Source organism: Mangifera indica, chromosome 5 (assembly GCF_011075055.1).
Source record: "Mangifera indica cultivar Alphonso chromosome 5, CATAS_Mindica_2.1, whole genome shotgun sequence".
NCBI classification, from domain to species: Eukaryota; Viridiplantae; Streptophyta; class Magnoliopsida; order Sapindales; family Anacardiaceae; genus Mangifera; species Mangifera indica.
The window spans coordinates 10,981,200-11,001,232 of record NC_058141.1 but is presented as its reverse complement, the minus strand read 5'-3'; the positions used below and the strand labels follow the sequence as shown (position 1 = coordinate 11,001,232).

Sequence of the window (20,033 nt, the reverse complement as noted above, 5' to 3'; positions counted from 1 at the left end):
GAGATCTTAGATATAAGACTTGACAAATTTATATCGAGATTAATCTTAACTTACTAAGTATAGTAATTATATGATCGATCATTAGATTCGAAATTTAATCTACTTAATGTGATCGACACAACTCCAAAAAAAAAATTATAATAAAAAAGGATTCCTTATTATTTTAAAAAAAAAAAAACCTAAGGAAATAGTATAGTTGTAAACCTAATATACTTTTACATAAGCCATTCAACCCTTCCATCTTCCCTCATCTTTAATTTTTTACCATCCCGAATAAAATTTCATACTCTATTAAATTAAAATTTAACTTAAACTTGTTTTCAATCATTATGCTATATTGACACATGCATTCTATGTATTGACATATCCATTATAGAAGGTTGATCAGTAACCTTAAATAATTCCCATTTCAGATCATTTCATATTCTGAACTTGGAATTGGTGAGCTAATTAATTTTCATCCAATTGAATAAGTCAAATTTTGTTTGTCTTCTGTATCTAACTACGAAAGTTTCCAAGTAAAAAGGAGAATAATCTAAAAAATGCAAGATTGCTAGCATAGCTGTACGTCCTCAGGGATGGAAATAGAATAGGTTATGCTCATATTATGAGTGAAAATCAGCATTTGCCGACATATCTGGCCGCCCATGATTAACACTTTCCCTGTCTACCTATCAAGATGAGCATTTTGTTTTTAGGAAATGCGGGAAAAATGTCAGAAAACACATGTTAAGTCTGCCAAAGAGGGAAAACAGGCAGCTAATTAATTTAACTGGTCCCCTAAGTTGGTCAACCTCTACAATATCCTACTTAGCTTATGCACAGAGCAGTCACCAGGCCTTCATTACAAATTTTTTCACTGTTTTTTGCTTCTTTTCTTTTTACTGTTGTGCATTACTGCAAGCCCTCTGGCTTACCAAAAACGACCATCTCCCTATCCCACAATTTGTTTCATGTCCACTTCAGTCTTCAGCAAACCCTCATTTGCCTCAGGCATAAGCACATGCCAATGGGATCTTCATAATTTCAACATTGATATTTTTAAAGGTTTCACAAAATGATACCCAAGTCAACGAGGAAAAATAGCAGCAAACATCTGAAACACAAAATATACAACAAAGACTGAGATTACTGAGGGCAGACGAGTTCGGGCAAAACACATTCCTCAAGGTCCACATTCTGACATATAGCACTGCTCCAAAAACCTACATGAAACTTTGGCCAGATTTGTACGTGATCCAACCTTAAACTCATTTCAATGCTTCACTGTCTCTGTCTCTTTTTCTTAGCTTTAGGATTCTGATCTTTATTAGCAGTTTCCGAACTGAAAATCAAGAAAGTGTTATGCAATAGCAATGAACTTTTCAATGATTTTCACAAGCACAAACTAAGTCCACCCATATGGATACCACAGAAAAAACCCAACACTTTCAAGACAGTAACAGGTTATTAAACATAACCGTTTTCAATTTACAAATTAAACAATGCAGAATGACAATAGATAGAAACAATCAAGGAAAGACCATTACTTGGCCATGAGACCACACAATGAAGCTTTTTTTATTGAACTATGATTGCACTCCAGAAAAAAAAAAAAAAACGACATGGATTCAAGAACAGAACCAGTGAATATAACTTACAAGAGTCCAGGAATTTCAAGTAGATATGCTGGATAAATTTTCTATCCCACTGGGCCTCAAACAAATTGGGATGAAATAAGGCTGATCGACTATTTCCACCCAAGGTTTAATTAAACAACAAATTCCCACCTTTAAGTATGAAAAATCCAATTTCCCACTCATCATCTACTTTGTTAGCAAGTTTGAAATGTGGAAGGATAAAAAGGTCAATTTAACACAGACCAAAAGACAATAATTCAAAAAATATTAAAATCATATAATTTTCTCCTAATCACAATATTTACAAATTTATCTTTCTCCATTTTTTCACTTTCCCATTACTATCTCTTTTTCTTCTGCTCTTATTTATTTTTTTTAAATAAATGTCAATTTTTCTTTTACTCTTCCTTTTCCCACTCATTTCTTTTCAAAAAATATCAGTCTATCTTCCTCTCTTTTCTTCTACTCATTTCTTTTCAATAAATATCAATTCATCTTTTCTCTTCTTTCTCTTACTCATTTCTTTTAAATAAATATCAATCTATCTATTCCTTCCACTCATTTCTTTACAAGTAAATGTAAAGGTAAGATTATTGGTAGATTTTCCAAGAAAATTGAATGAGTGACTGTGAAGAGGGAAACCCAAGTTGCAACTTGCTGTAATCCAGCTGGAAATAATGTAAATAGAACATATAATTTCTGCTCTCAATGTAACACAAATTCGGCTCAATGGAAATTGCTTTATTAATTAGAACTAGCAAAATACAACCAATGTTTAAGCTAGAGTTATTATGAAATTATCAATAACAGTAAAAAAATGAATACTAGAAACAAAGGCGCCAGTCCAGATAGGCTGAAGCCCCCAAAACCCCTAAATTCCTTTTTACTTTTTCCTTGATGCCTTCCTCCAGCTTTCTCTTATTCATAAGTGCATCAGCTCCCTCAAAATGTATTATGCTCACATTTTCCAGCCAATAGCCCAATTCAAATACATTATCTATTTTGTTATCCTGCCAGCATTTTCAAACATATTATCTGTTGTGCTATCCTGCACACACGTGGCCTTATCCAATTCCAATTTGAATGCTCCAGCCTTATCTAATTCCAATTTGAATGCTCCAACCTTATTTGATTCCAATTTGACTGTTCTAGCCTTATCTGATTTATGCACCTCACCATGTGATGGAATTACACTTCTGCCCTTCTTTCTTTGCTACAACTTGCTAATAGGTGCCCTATCAATGTTCCCCCTCCAAAAGATTCAACTTGTCCTTGAGGTGAAAAGCGAGAAAACGGTCATGAATAGCATCAAAAGTCTCCCATGTGGGCAGATCCTTCCATTGAATTAACACCTCTAAGGAATCTGGAGGGATTCTACACACGTCCAAAACATCCCATGGATCGACATTCAATTCATTTATGCTGCTAAATTGATACATGGGTGAGGTAAGTGGGATAAGTTAGGAGTGCGGTGTGCATAAAACGGTTGTATGCAAGTGGGGCTTGGCCCTGGAGATTGAGCTGAATTTTATTTAAGTTAGATTGGATGGGTGTACTTAGCCCTGGTTGTAAAATCTTTGAGTTTATATGAACCACCTAGGTTTTAGGTCGGGTCTTGGTTTTGAGTTATTTTTATACGGGTTCTTTGGATTTGAATGTTTAAATGATGATTGGGTAGGATCAAGCATAAATAGAGTGGGCTTAGATAATTGAGTGTGAGGATTGGGCTGAATGATGGATTAGAAATAGGTGTGTACTTAGATGAATTGGTGTGTGAATAGAAGATACATACCTAGCTTGGGCCATGCAGGGTCTCTATTTGGGTTGTATTTCATAAAACAATTTTAATTCTGTCTTCTTCCTTAGTTTCATCCTTCTTCGTCTCTTTAAGCAGGCAGTAAAGCAATTGAACAAATTCTGTGGACAAGCTTCACCAAAAGCAGTCAAATTTCCTTTGGAATATGTCATCTCCATTGAATCAACTTGGAATTCATCAAAAATTGCTTCTTTACAATTGAAAATTGATTCTTCTTTGTAGGAATCTTCCATTTCAACCAAATGGGTTTCCCTCTCTTCTCGTAAAAAACGATTAGGATGTCATCTTCGTCCAATTCATCCTCCACCATAAAAACCACCAATGATTTACATTCACAATCATGATTTGGTTTTTCTATTCTTTCACAGTGAAGACAAATTCCATTCATTCACATAGTTCGAATCTCCAATTGCATCAATCATCGGACAAACCTCCATCTTCCATTTTCATCTCGTATTGTATCAACTATCCCTATTCTCATAATCGTACCACTCTGATACCAAGTTTGACAGATACCTGGCCTACAACTAGCTTTACTCCTGTTGGAAATAATCGAAACTAGCAACATACAACCAATGTTTATGCCAGAATTATTTTGAAATTAACAATAAACAAATGAATACTGGCAATAGAAGTGTCATCCCCCATGGGATGAAACCCCCAAAATCCCTAAATTCCCTTTTACTTTTTCCCTGATGCCTTCCTCCAGCTTTCTCCAATTATTTATAAGTGCATCAACTCTCTCAAAATGTATCATCCTCCCATTTTCCAACCAACAGCCCAATTCAAATACATTATCTATTTTGTTATCCTGCTGGCATCTGAATTCAAACATATTATTTGTTAAGCTATCTTGCACACATGTGCTAGCCTTATCTAATTCCAATTTAAATGCCACAGCCTTATATACACAATGCACTTTACCATGTGGTGAAATTACACTGCTGGCATTTTTCCTTTGATACACCTTAATAATAGGTGGCCTATCAAGATCGCGAGAAAAAAATGATAGTTTGTGGTGTTGATGGTACAGATGACTAGAGAAAAATGGTCGATGTTGATGTTGCCGATGAAGATAATGAAAGGAGAAATAGAATGGTTGATAATTGGAATATGGCAAGGGCAGGGAATGGTCGATGGTGATATTGCCATTAAAGATGACAAGTAAAAATAGAATGGACAACAATAGGTCTAGATACGATGCACGAACACCCCTAACTCGAGTTCGGTTTGAATAAAAAATACAATGTTTAAACTCGTTAGGTCAAAGTTAAAAATAATTCAAGTTTGACTCAATTCCTAAGTTTGAAATTCAAAACTTAGCTTGAATTCATAATTTATTGACAAAACAACGTTATTTTGCCCAATAATGAGACGAAATAACATCATTCTGACAATTTTTTAACATCACTCGAATTGAGTCACAAGTCAAGCTCAAACAAATTTGATCCATTTGCCCAACTCGTGAAACAAACCAAACTAAACTCTCATGTTCAAGTTCAACTTAGTTTAAAAAATGAGTTAACGCTCTTAACTCGAATTTAACTCAAACTTAACTTAAACAAATTCAAATTCAAATTAAGTTGAATTGGTTTCGAACCTAAACCAACTCAATTCGAATCCAACCCTAATCAGCAATTAATACTGAAAAATTAAAGATGTTCAAGGAAGAATGAATAAAAAAGAAAAAAAAAATTTTAAAAAAAGAATAATTTATAATTATATCCATCGAAAGATCAATTGGTAAAATATATTTATTGAAGGATGAATTAACCAATTAAATTTTCAATTTTGATAGGAGTCTCATTTTTTTGTAGTTTTAGGAAAATTAAAAACATTTGATAATTGAAATTTGCATTACATGGTGAAGACATTTTCAATTTACCCAAAAAAAAAAAGTAAGACACTTTAGTCATCATATTAACAAAGGATAAAATAATAAATTACACTAAAACCAAGCAAAATTCACTAAAATAAGTAGATGACAAATGGCAAATTAGACTTTTCAAACTTAAAGATGAAAATTTGACATTTCACCAAACCATGGGTGGGATATAGTCATTTGGCCATGAAATAAATTCCAAAACAAAAAAGACACCAGGGTAGACAAAGAGAACTAGAAACTACTAAATAAATTGAAGACAGAACAGAAGCCATGAATAAAAGATTGTCAATCATAGATTACTTACTATGGACTCTGATGTTCCAAGTCCTTTATAGCCTGATTCATTGCATGGAGAATCATTTTTTTCACCTGATTCAGACAGTAACCATCAAAAACATTATCATAAAGCAAAAAATATTTACAAGCTTAAATAATACACAATCCACAGCACATAACTTCCTTATAGAATCTCAGGAATTCTAATCACTTGTTTTGGGTGCATTACTGTATCTGGTTTTAATCCAACAGATGAAGGAAGAGTAGGATGAGTTTTAGAATTGAGTTGTCTGATTTAAATTAAACTTTCTCTGTCCCTCTTAATTCTTCTAGGTGTCTCTGTCTCTATTAATTCTTTAAGAATTTCTTCCCTTTCTTGTTGTTCTACTATCCTTCTTTTATTCTCTCTATCTTCATATTTATGAATGAAATATCTGTCTACATTGCTCTTTCTTCTACTATTCCATCACTGACTTAACTCCTAAAGTGCTTTAGTATTAGTTAAGATTTCAAATAACAGAAAAGCAGTGAAGGGGGAGATTTGCTGTGAACAGATATGGCAATTTTTTTTTTTTAACAGATACTCAGTTGCTATACCAAAGCATATGGAAAAAGAAGGGGTGAGGGAATGCTTAACAACAATGGAAGAGAAGTATAGCAGTTGACAGTAATTTTGATTAGGTCTAAGTGATAGAGATAACAATAATCCAAAAAACAACTATTAGTCAACGATTAATATTGCTATAAACGTTCAGGGATTGGGGAATCAAGTTCTGTATATTTTTTGCAACTGTTGTAAAGCAAATAAACAAGAAGCATTATTAGCATCTCAATGTTTCGCAAAGCCATCCAAAGTGTATTCAAAAGGGATATTACCATGAACTTTCAGAAATTCACAATTAGCCAAGGAGAAAAAATACCTCCAACTTGTCCTCTTTAGCCCTATGATTTGGAGGAAGTAACCGAAATTCCTCTGTCAAACGTTCACACTCACCAATATTTTCAGGAGAGACAAAATCTAGAGCAACCTTTATGCACGACTGTTAAAGACAAAAGCAAGAGCATTAGACATATATTTGCCTACATTAATTGATTACTCTGTTTAATAATAAATCAATTCTATACTGTAATACAACATGAAATGCTGAAAAAAGTATTACAACTTTTAAGATGATTGACTGCAACTCCACTTGTGCGTGTGTGTGTAGAAGAGAAAGAAAACAGTCTTAAATAGACAGAAAAAAGTCAAAAATCCCGCTGATACCCGCAATCATCAAAGACTTAGAACCATCTTATGTAATATTGATGACCCAATAAAAAATCAAAATTTTAACCCATGTGCTCCAAAGTGAATAGTAGAAATTCGTAGTGCAAATTGATACACCTTCAGGTTCCTGACTTGATGGGGGCATCCTGCAGGAATGAAAACAGCCTCACCAAGCTTCTGAACAAATGTCCAAGGTTCAATTCCTGAGAGATGACAATATAAACATGAAACAGTAATCAATGTCTAAAAACTTTAATGCAAGCATTTCCCATAATTAATGCATTTTAACATACCATATTCCTGCTTGAGCTTTGCTTTATGCTCCAAAGTGAGATAAAAAGTCTGATCATGTATAGGATGAACAACCTATGCCGCCAGAACAACCAATAATTATATATGGTGAGGCAATAATCTGTAAATGAATAAAAAAAAGGAGGAAAATATGATTGACTTCTAAATATAGGCGTTAGGCTTAAAAGGTTGAGAAAAGCTTCACAATATTAGTCAAATAACATTACATAATAAGCATCCAGGCATAAAAGGAATCAATACAGTCACAGCGCCAAATCCCAGTGTGCATTACTTTTCAACCAATTCTTTCATCATGGTATTTTGCATAAGTTGTAGATAGCATCCTTAAAAGATCCTATGCCCTCTCCAAGAATTAAGATAAGGTTTGTCTGGTAAAGTAGTATACTTTACCAAGGCAATTTTAAAACAGCTAGGTTTTTTCCTTTTATTTCTTAAAAAACACTTTTCTTATTCGATCAGGAATACATTCATTTTGATTCTGTCACAACCATGGATAAATGATTTTAACAGCCAAACTTCCCATAACCTACAGTTAAACCTGGCTGACAGAGTATATGAATTGTCATTCAATCACGCAACATATATCAATAATCATTACAATGCATAACTCAAGAAATCCCACTTCTATTAAATATAAAATAATCTAGAAGAAAACTCCAGGCATATTATGATTCGTTCAGTAAACAGATACCTGTGGTATTGGACGACAATGAATATGTCTAAATTCTCTAAAATGCTTATTAAGATACTCCTGCAGCTTAGGAATATCCTGTCTCCGGAATATGTCCCAAACAGCACCTCCATCAGCAGATTCAAGCTCACTTGGAGGAACATCAAATGGCTCACCACTCTCCCCGCTAATACCTTGATTAGCGATTGCCTCTGCTGCATCCTCCAGTTCAGATCCTCTATGACAATTAGAGTCATCACACTTGTCACCACTCTGATTACCATGGACATTTTCATCTTTACACTGACTGACACCAAATATCTCCATTTGATCTTGGGCATTGTGCAGCTGTTTCAACTGTGGTATAGCCTCAAGACATGTAGATTCAAATTTCACTTCAGCAGTATGTGTTAAAACATTCACCTGAAACAGAAAATTCAGAAAGATAAATAGATTCTATCCAAAAACAACTTCAAATTGAGCCTGATTTCAAGACTCTGTAGGAATTTTGGACACTTGTTGCAGTCACAGCCTCTGCAGATAATTTCGTGTTGCAATGTTACTAAAAAGGCATCGGTTCACATAAGACCTAAAATCATTTCAGATACTTTCCAATTTGGAAGATATTTGAATGATTGCCAAAAGCCAATCTACACAGTAATGTAGATGACACCAAAGAAAGATGCAGTGTAAGACCCCCTCCTTTGTTGGTGACACCAAAACAATTGAATAGATCATCCAACAAAGATAATTTCGGGTTTGGAGGAGTTGGCAAATGTGATTCAATAGGTAGTCTTTTGCACCAAATTATAATTTCATTTTTTCTTTTTTCAAAATTTTAATAAATTATTTGTTTAACATTTTTTGTGAAATTTTGTATAAATTCCTTACATAATTATAAAATATCTTTTATTATCATAAAAACATTAATAAAATAAAACATGTTTATTTTAGTATTTAAAGATACACCCAACCCAAAAAAATTAACTAACCCATACTACCCCAACAGATTCCTAACTTTCAGTGAAGGCTTGAGGTGGGTTGGGGTTATTATAATTACCAAGTTCAGTTGTGTTGGGTAACAGGTTACCTCTAAGCTTGAGGAGAAAATATAAAGTGGTCGATGCAGCCAATGAATGAAGCAAACATAAGTAGAAATAATAATAATATATAAAAAACAAATAAGAATTAAGAATTATATACCGCATCAGACATATCACAATGAAGCTTGGTAACAGAGTCTCCGCGTCCAAGCTCTTGAGCAAACCCATAAGCAATATATGTCTTAGGCCCCATGTCTGGCTTCAGAGATTTTTTTGGCAATTTGGTAGCAAGATTCAGAATACCACCACGAGGATGTGTATATTCCTTAAAAGGCAAACAAGCCACAAACTCGTAGTTGTGACGAGGCAAGCGTTCCTCAAATAAATTAGATGGCGGCCAGTCTTTTAACTTTAATATTTGAGGCCAGTGTTTCCAGTCATAGCGACCATCTGTGTAGCCTTTAAAGAATTGATGGATGTTGACCTCCCCCTGCATTTCATTAGTATTGTAACACAAACTAGATCATCCAGACTAGAAAAATGTCAACAAACAAACAAAAAATGGCAAGTAAACATCATTGATGACAAGTGTAGACAGACTCCACTAACTCTGAACAATTCATGTAAAACAAGAAAATTTTGCTCACACAATCACCAAACTGAGCAGAATGCACACACTTTCTAGCTCTTAACATGAAAGTCCGTTGGGACCACTACTCGTTACAGTGGGAAACCAAAACAAATGGGGGCATAAACACAATGCAGCTGTTTGCACAAAACGAAAGAGGAGTACCACTTAAGGGATAAGGCCCTGTGACTATAGCTAAGGAAAGAAAAGAAATAAAAAAGGAGGCATGGGAGAAGAAGAGGGAGGGTCATTGATACTGAGTTTTCCAGGCAGTTTTGGCTGATTGAAGGATAGTGTCCACCCTCTTGAAAGCCAAACATAAGCAGGCACTTGGTTTTGGAAATATTTTATAACCAAAATTGAAATATTACTTTGAAAATAGATTATTTGGAGGATTACTGATTATAATTTATTACTATATTTGATCAAATTTAATAAAAATTGATAAATATAATTAATTATTGTGTTTGATTAGAAGTAATAAAATAATACTACTATATTATTTTATTTAAATGCACTTGTGTATCATTATTTTAAAATTTTTTTTATATTATTTTTTATATTAATTAAAAATAACATTGTTTTTGCCCAAAAAAATTAATAAATTATAATATAATTATAATAAAATCAAAATTACTTTAGTAATTTTTTAATACCTAAAGTGAAAATAATAATCAGATTACCCCTTATATTACTTGTCACATTATCATTAGCAATAGGAGATTACCAAATTTTTTTATTACTTATAAATCAAACAAAGTAATATAAATAATAAAAAATAGATTACCAAAACAATATTTATTACCCTTTAACCATAAGGCCCCTAAGAGTATTTCTTCCTTATCATTGTAAGAAATTTGTTGTTCTTCATGAACACAACCACAATCAATACAAGTTACAACAATTTTCTGCAATTCACATTCATTTGTTTTAATTAGATCGGTTAAGGAATTGGATAAGTGTTGAGATTCCGATGATACTCATACAAACTAATCAACTATAAAAATTTTAACTCAAGAAGATAAACATATATATAATCTGGTAGAGACAATTTCTTCAGCAGAAAACAAAAACACATGAAGCAAACACTCCAAAGAAGTAAGCAAGAACTCCCTTTGGTAAACCCATTGATATGCATGGTACTTAATCTAAAATAATTTCTTATGTAAAAATATCTTTTATTCCCACCTCCTTAGGGAATTAAGTCCTATCTATCTGTAGGTAGTTTTCATTGAGACTTCCAGATGCCATGTAAAATATTTTTGTCCAAATTTAAATATATATATAAAATCTGGAGTATGCAGTAAACCTATAAACTACATATATGCAGTTAAAAAATACCCCTATAACTAGTTCAGATTCATTGAAAAATATAATTGTTCCAAAAAGTGGATCCATGTCATGCTTGTGATACAGTAACTATCACACATACAAAAACAAAAGAAAAGAAAAAGTTAAGTCATTCGGGAACAGATGTAATTCCCTGTTATAATCTACCTGACCTAACTTATATTACTATTGAAATGTTTGTTAAGCAATTTTTTTTATTTGGACTCTAAACCCCAAAGAAAAAAAAAGAATCGCACATTATAATATGAATGGCACGCAAAATGTTTCAGCCTGCTAAGTTTGTGACACTACACTACAACAGTAGAAATAAACTGACCTCACACCAATCCAAGCAATCAATAGCCTTAACATCCAGATGTTGGCCATGTTTTATATTTGTAATCTGACGAAAAGCGCGCCACATAACCATTGGTTCCCAACTCAACCCCAATGCACAGTCAAGCACATTGCTGACTATAACCGGCTCACCTTTAGCCCAGTGCCACTGGAAATGCTTTAAATCTCCATGTTGAATGTCTTTAGCAACTGGATTATACAAATAATTATCGCTGCAGTCTTCTCGAGAAGCTGCTTTTCTCAGTTGACAGTTGCACATGTCAATCTCACCTGCTGAGTTGAAACAATTGCACATTTGTTCTGGAGATTTATGCATATCTTCAAGATTATGAGCCTTGACTATCTCTTCAGCCTTTATCACCAATTCAGCAACCCAATTTTTTGTGAAGATACATCTTAGTTCCAAGAGGCCATCACCACAACCACCTAATTCTTTTGGGGGGCAAGGAATACTACCATTTCCATTTGCCTTCCAGTTAGGTACTGACCTATTCTGATCCTCAGAAATTGTCCCAGCTGTAGATGACCTGTCTTCTTCTGGAGATTGAAATTGCTTCATTTCACCATGCAAATAATCCAAACCTCTGACCTGATATTCCACAACTACTTCATCACCTCCACCCTGCAAGTGGCCATCATGCAATTCCCGACAGCAAACAAGGCACAGATCATATTTACAGTTTGGACAGCTTCTGTGAAAGTCAACAATTGAGGTTCGACAGTTGTCACTGTAAAATTATGTCATGGCATCAAAAAGTCCATAAGGAAATGTAGCAAAGTACAGAATCATTGCTTGTTGAAAGTTATCTAAAGAAAGAATCATATACCAGTACACACGCTCATTATCAAGACAATCTGCCTTCTGTGGCTGAATTTCAGATAGTGATACCCCTGGTCATTCAAAAATACACTTACCAAGCATATATTAAAAAAAGGATGCATAGCAAACATATTATGCCTGCCAATTAAATTCTAAAAGAAATCTCTTAGACCACTAAAATGAGTCACCTTAGCTTCTCCTGGTGACAACAAGGTCTATAGAGGAAATGATAAAAGAGTCCACCTTAGGCCTAGATATGATCTGAGTTGCCTCAATCTTGAAAACCGACTTAGCTCAACTTAGTTCGGTTTGAATTTGTTTGATTCAAATATGAGCTAAAAGATTTAGCTTGTTTTTAAACTGAGCCAAAGTTAAGAGGTGTTTGGCTCGAATTCATAGCCCAAATCAATGGCCCAATTTGGTTCGAATTCATAATTCAAATTGGTGGTTTAAATTCATGGTTCGATTCAGTTCGAATCAATAATTTTGAATATTATTTCAGTAAAACAACATCATTTTGTCAATGAACTATAAATCTGAGTCATCAATTCAAACTAACCTGAGCTACGAATCTGAGCCATCAATTCAAACTAAACCGAGTTACAAATTTGAACCATTGATTTTAGTTACGAAATCAAACCGAATTCGAATCAAACCGAACTCGAATCAAACCGAGCTAAACCATTATTCACTTGAGTTGAACCTAATTTTGGCCTTACAAACTTGAGCCAGAACATTTTTTATTCAAACCGAACTCGAACCAAGGGATATTTAAGCCCCGCCCCATTCGTATCCACCCCTAGTCCAGCTTATTAGCTCAAGAGCAAAGGCACACAAAGAGAATGGTCTTCATTGGAACTTCTTTTATGTCCATAAAAAGTCATTGTGATAGGAATTTCACTTAAGGAAGACTGGCTCTCTAAGCGGTCTTAGAGTAAGGCCTTATGATTTAGCAACAAAATTTCTTTATTAAGTATAATAATTAATTTGTAAAAGAAGATCAATAAAATAAAAGGCTCTGTAGATTTGAAACAATAGCAATTTATTATGTATTAGCAAAAGAATGAATAAATTCACATAAAACAAACATTTTAAAACCTAACGAGAATACTACACATTATTAAACAAAAAGAGATACCAGAACAAGCATCCAAGCTAAAAGATCTTAATACCTATTATCTGGGCCTCCATCATCAACTCTTTCATTTGTTCTTCACTGAATGTTTTGACATAAGGGAGAAGGGCTTGAAGTAAATGCCTAGAGTGATGCTCTTTTTCAAATTTTGGATCTTCTTTCAACTTCTTCAGCTCACTCTGAACAAAAAAAATATATATTATAGTGCTCTTGATAAATGCATCAAACTATAAAAGGACTTGAGATGAAAGGAAAAACTAACTGTTATCACTCCCTCCATTCGTAGACATGTTTTGCAATTGCAATTACCCAAACAAACTGGACAAGAAGAAGCGATTTCATCCTCTGACATCTTAGGATACCTAGAAGAAATAAAATTGAAAATTTATAAAGATGATATCATGAGAGCACAAATAGTAAAAATACAACATAGAAAGTTAAATCCAAAGTAACTCAATTTTTTTAAATGTAAAAAAGTCGAGACAAATAATTCGCTATCACATCTTGGTCCTCTAAATTAACATTGTGGCAGCAAGCATCAATAATAGCAGAGAATGATAGATATTCCAATTCATACCACAAGTTTTCCATCCCAAGTGTCTTCCAGGCGGCATAACTAATCAATTATTGCATGGCCTCATGATCTATGAGTCAAAACCACATAAGAAGACAAGTCATGCGATGGAAAACTGAAATAGACTTTTGATGTGCACCAATTGCTCATAATATCTCCCATCTACACCTTTTTCAAGCTATTTAATTTTCTTCCATTCTTTCACAGGTGGATAAAATAATTCACATTGTTCCATGTATGTTAGAACCACAGTTTTAACAAACATATTCTAACATATAAATTCAAATTGCAAATTGACATGATATTTTGATAGCATGCAGGTGCCAGACAAAACTCTTATAGTCAATATTTAAAACATCCCAAATTTTAGTCAAAATACTTAGCCGTTCCCAATATAATAATTTAATATAAAAAACAATACCCTCATTTCATCATCCCAAAGAATAACTAAGAGAAGCACTTATAACATCACCTATCTAGCTACAGATCCACATTTAACAGCATAAAAGCAATTAGCTTTGAATATTCATTTCCCAACACAATGAAACAAACAGAGTTTATTTCCAATAGCAAAATTCAAATCCAAAATATAATCTGAAACATTTCCACAAAAAAAATATTACCAAAAATGAATCCTGAGAACACTGAAAGATGATCCAAAATAGTGATTTTACAAATCACAATTCACTTTTGCAGGGAAATTAAAATCAATGAAGTTAATTTTGACAGAATTTATCATACCAACTTCTTATACATGGGATGCAAAACCGCTTTGTTGTACATTTTTGGCATCTGACAACCCTGCCTTTATCATTCCTCTGGCACTGATGGCACATCACTGACTCCCCTCCAGTCCCCTGTTATAAACAAATAGAAGACACAACCCAATTTACAAAATCAACAACTAAAACAGAAAAAATAAAATAAGTAAAACCACCACTACACCAAACAGGAGAGAAGTCTTACATGGATTTTTCCTTTCTTTGAATCTTTTGACACATGTTGCACTTGTTTTGTCGAAGTCCTCAGAGAATAAGGACGCAAATCATTCTCCTCCTTTTCATTTCCCAAAACACTGCGAGTTTCCTCCCTCAACTTCTTCCCTTGACTTTTTGGTCCTCTTCCTCTTACCTTATTCCCTTCCCCGCCTTCTTCCTCTAAAACCGAAGATTGTTTTTCTTCAGATCCCAAACCCTCATTTTCTTTAAATTCATCATCCGTCCTATCCTTTTGGTCGTGCTTCTGAGGATTAACTCCATTCTCTTCCTGATCACTATCACCATTTTCCTGAGCTGCCATCAATTTCATCTTTTTTTGCATACCAGTCCGACCTCCCCTGCCCCTCTTCTTCTTCCCACCATCTCTCAGTCTCTTGTTCACTGCACTTGCTAGATCACCAAACCCTTTTTCATTCACAGAAAGCCCATTACCATCTTCCTCCTTCACAGAAAACACTTCTTCGCCTGTCACTTGACAATCCTCGTCTAATTTCACTCTCTTGTAACCTTCCAAAACCTTTTTATCTTCAGAAACTCCACTTTCCTTCTCTTCAAAACTTTCACCAATGTCCCCAGCCACGTGCTCCAATCTTTCCTTCTCGTTATTCTTCTTCCCACCTTTCCCAGTTAAATTTCCCTTATTATTATTCCTTCCAACTCCCTTCTTCCCAGCATCTACTTCACTTTTCTTGGCTTTATTTCCATATCCTTCACCAACTTTACTTATTCCACCCTCATTCTGCATCCTGACCTCCTTTTCAGAAACCCCGTTACCACTTATTCCGCCCTCATTCTGCACACTTTCCTCTTTTTGAGAAACCGCATTACCATTATTTTCCTCTATTTCCTTTTCCTCCTCTCCAATTTGCCTCTCATCATTCTCACTTTCCAAAAACTGTTCTTTCTTCTTGGGTTTTCTCCCTCGCTTCTTCGCAACAACTTCTTCCTTCTCAGGCTGACAATTTTTACCTAAAATTTCTAAACTTCCCGGAGCTCTCTCCGGTTTATGCTGCTTTCGCGTGCGCTCCATGAGTTGCGGCGACAGAAGAAAGAGTAAATCGAGAGAGAGATATAGCGAATGTGAGGGCGTATCTAATATACAAAAAGTGACATTAACTACGAACTCAAAGACTTAAAAAAGAGGAAATTGACAAGGATGCGGAATGAGAGAAGGAATTGGACTAGGGCTAGGGTTGGTTATTGGGAGAAGGAAAATAAAAAAAAACAGTGGGCGAGAAGTGGCGCCAATTTGGGGATGATTTAGGAGGGAAATTAAGGAGTAGTACATAAATCAAAAACTAAAAGGAATTGAATAGACAGACAGAGAAGCTCAATACCACTGTCACGCATAAAGCAGGCACCGTAATCTGTGCCTCCTTCTTCCTTCTCCACGACACCTAAAAACCATGTGCGGTTTCCTTGAATTGTAAAAAGAAGGTAAGGTTTACAAATTTCCACTCATGCCCATGCCCATCTGTCATTCTCGTATCACCTCATTAACTTTTCGTATCTAACATTAGTATTTTGCACCAACATGTTATTATCATATTAAAAAATCTCATAACGAATGAATCATTTGAAAAGGCATGTAACCCGGGCGTCCTATGTTAACAAGAGCAAAAACAGGACATCTTCCCACCAAGGACATTCTCCTATATTTCTGAATCTGTGCTGGAAGAATATGTTAATATGACGCCTTAATGAGGAATCAGACCTGGGAATTGGCTCCCCCAGAATTTGGTCAATGCACAGTTGGGCACAAATGGGTATACAAGGATAAGTTGAATGCAGATGGCTATGTACCAAAACTGAAATCTAGGCTAGTGGGAAAAGGGATCGATTACTTTAATACTTTTATCCCAATGGTTAAACTCATAGCCATCAGAATAGTGTTAACCTAGCAGTGTCCTTTAATTGGCCAATGCACAAAACAGACATCAACAATATCATATTTTAGATCAGCATAGATCTTAGCTTGTGTGTAAACAGAAAAAAACATTGTATGGAGTAAAACAAGCTCTAGAGCCTGCTATGACAGATTAAAATGTGCTCTGCTTGATAAAGGTTTTGTGATTGGTTCTAATACTGTCTATATTTAGAATCTGATTCAGGATTTTAATAATCAGTTTTCTCTAAAGAAAATTGGGAGAACTTAGTTTTTCTTTTGGGTATAGAGGCTCACAGGAGTGCTAAGGGCTTGCATCTTTGTCAAGCCAAGTATGCAAATGAGTTGTTGGTCAAAACACAGAGATGTCAAACCATTGAAAAGTCCAATGCCTGCAGGAGTTAAGCTTTTTGTATGGGATAGTGAGTCTTTCGGAAACCCAACTTAGTATAGGAGTACAATTGGAGTATTACAGTATCTTACCATACTAGACTAAATTTGGCTTTTGTAGTAAACAAATTGAGCCAATTCTTGAAGAAGCCCTCATTATTGTAGTGGCAGGCGGGTTCTGAGGTACATCAAGGGGACTCAATTTCATGGTCTGTTAGTTAAACCAGTCTCAGTATTTACTATAGAAGCTTTTGCTGATGTTGACTAGGCTGGGGAGTTAGAAGATAGGAGATCCACCAGTAGTTTTAATGTTTTTTTTTTTGGATCAAATCTGGTTCAATGGGCTTCTAAATAACAAAAGATGGTCGTTTTATCTTCCACTAAGGCAGAATATAGGGTTGTTAATCAAGTCTCAGAAAAAATAGTTTGGACAAAATGTCTATTATCTGAGACAAAAATATCCAGATTCTATGTTCTAATAATCTTGAGTGATAATATCAGTACAGGTTCCTTGGGTTCGAATGCAATGTTTCAAAATCAAAATAAGCATATCACAATCAAACTAAGCATATCAAGAACGATATGCACTTTGTTAGAGAACAGGTGACTGCTAAGAATTTGAGAGTGCAGTACGTGCCTACACAACACCAAATAACTGATATTTTGACAAAGCCCTTGCCCATTTTCAGGTTTGAAATAATGAGAGCAAAGTTGAATGTAATTGATCGGCTGACTTTCTCTAGAGGATCTGAGAAGGAAGAAATAGGTAACCCTCAGACTTCAACGTGTATTGCTCAAGTCTGAAGGTCACAGTGGGGTTCTGAATGGTGTAATGTTTCTGTCAGTGTTGCATTCTTATGTGTGATGATGTTGCAGTGGAGCCTATAATATTCTGGTTACTGTTTTTATTTTGAGTGGTGTGTTGATTGCTCTGAAGCAGTGTTGTTCCGATTTAGAGTATGGGTGTATTGAGCTTATCAGGGGCCTAGATCACAATCTTTTCACAGTTTGACAATAATTACTGATGGTTGTTTCTTTTCAGGGAGGATTATTGAGTTTGATGTGCAAAAGTTAATTTTAGAGCTGGCACGAATTTCAGGGAGGAGCTTTGTGTTGTTATTGCAGTGCAATTATGGCAGGTTCCATAACTATTGGTAGTTCAACTTGAAAGGATGATCTGAGCTCAGGGAGGACTCTATTATTTGTATGCAAGTCGGGAGATAGATTAATCCTATATGAAGATAATTTAGTCAGATTATCTTCTACAAAAACTAACAACTCAAACTCATTTAGTATTCTCACAAACTGGCTGTGGTTTAGATGACGTGGATAACACTGATTGGTTATAAACTATAGAACTGGATTCATTTTGGACATGCAGTTTTATGTCCATGTCTGTCTAATAAACTAATCTTGTATATTTTTTCTTTTTTAAAATGAATAATCTTTTCCGTTAAAAGATTGAGTACATATAAATATTTTATTATTATATTTAATATCAGCATACTTCTTTTGACCATCTTTAATTTTCATTTGTTTTATTTAATTTTTTAATAGCTGTTATTTGTTGTTTTGAACCTCTCCTTGTGGACCAATAAGAACAATTTATAACCCGATAAAAAAGTAACTAGGGTAATTGATTAAGCATTTAATTGCATTGACTTTTATAGTTAAGGTAGCATTTGGTTTAAATTACTAAAAATAAAAATGTATTTTGAAAATTAATTAATATAAATTATTATTATTATATTTAATAAAATATGATAAAATTAATAAATATAAATAATTATTGTATTTAGTTTAAAATAATAAAAAATATTAAAATATTATTTTATTTAAATATATTAAAATATAATTATTTTAAAATATTTTTTTATTAATTAAAAATAATTTATTTTTACCCTAAAAATTAATAAATAATAAAATTAATATGAGAAAATCAGGTAACTATTAGGTATACTATATTTAAATAAAATGTTAAATAATTATAGGGGTTAAATAAAATATTAGAAAAATATGAGAAATATTTTGATATTAATCATTGTAAGACTGTTTTAAATGGTTATTGCAGATTTTCTATTATAAATAATTAATTTTTTTCAAAATTTTGTCATTGCAGGATTAACAATTAAAATGACTGGTTATGCATCAGTTCGTTATCAAAGATAATGGATTCAAGGTAATGACAGCACAATAAAATATGCTGGAGAATCTAAACTATTGATTAAAATTCCCTTTTGAACAATATTTGAAGGATTTATTCAGCTTTTGAAGGAGTCTTACGATCTTGATCTAATGAAAAACTACCTTCAACTATCAATAAAGTAAAAAAAAATTGAGTTCGACTACCCCGTACAGATCCAAAATGATGAAGATGTCTAGGGTCTTATTAATATGTCTCAATACTTACAGGAATATATTCTTATTTTTGTTACATGTACCTTAATTGAAGGATAGGAGGAAAAAGAAGAAATTGGTGCAGTGAAAAAAAAATATGATTTGGAAAACTTAATTGATTTCAGTAATGACCCATTTTACATTACAAACTCATGGACTCATGGTGAGAAAAATAGGGTCGCCAATTGGGTAACTTTAATGGAAATGACATGACTGATATTCATTTTGAAGAGGTAGATATGGAGCATAAGCCACTTGTTACTGAGGATCTAAACAGTTTGTAGTTTGAAGATCCTATTTTGGGTGGTAAAAATTATTCAGGTGTCTTTTGACAATATTCCCAGTGATCTATTTAGGTGGCTTCCTGATTTTTCTTCACAGTCATTAACATCATCAGGTGGTACAAGATCGATTCGAGAGAATAATTGTGTAAAATTTAGTGATATTTTTCATAAAAAAGTACAATTGAAAAATGTTGTGAAGCAATTTAGCTTACTGAAAAGATTTCAATTACAGGTCAAAAAGTCTGACAGGGGGCGATGGGATATTAAGTGTAAGGCTGAAAATTGTCAGTGGTATATACATGTAACCAAATCCAACCCACACATATTCAGTTGATCAAATAATACCAC

General features: G+C 33.9%; 1 protein-coding gene across 1 annotated transcript; it reads right to left on the bottom strand.

The window, feature by feature from the left end:
- Window positions 1–983: 983 nt before the first annotated feature.
- On the bottom strand, window positions 984–16,459 carry LOC123216179 (lysine-specific demethylase JMJ25-like). Its single transcript, XM_044636564.1, has 13 exons — window positions 14,698–16,459; window positions 14,473–14,588; window positions 13,420–13,519; window positions 13,195–13,336; window positions 12,030–12,093; window positions 11,183–11,930; window positions 9,049–9,378; window positions 7,867–8,268; window positions 7,157–7,229; window positions 6,981–7,066; window positions 6,517–6,636; window positions 5,625–5,689; window positions 984–1,324 (listed from the first exon to the last, which is right to left on the bottom strand). Exons 1-13 carry the CDS (start codon window positions 15,757–15,759, stop codon window positions 1,264–1,266), a joined length of 3,369 nt encoding a protein of 1,122 aa, XP_044492499.1. The 5' UTR covers window positions 15,760–16,459; the 3' UTR covers window positions 984–1,263.
- Between the last annotated feature and the right edge of the window lie 3,574 nt (window positions 16,460–20,033).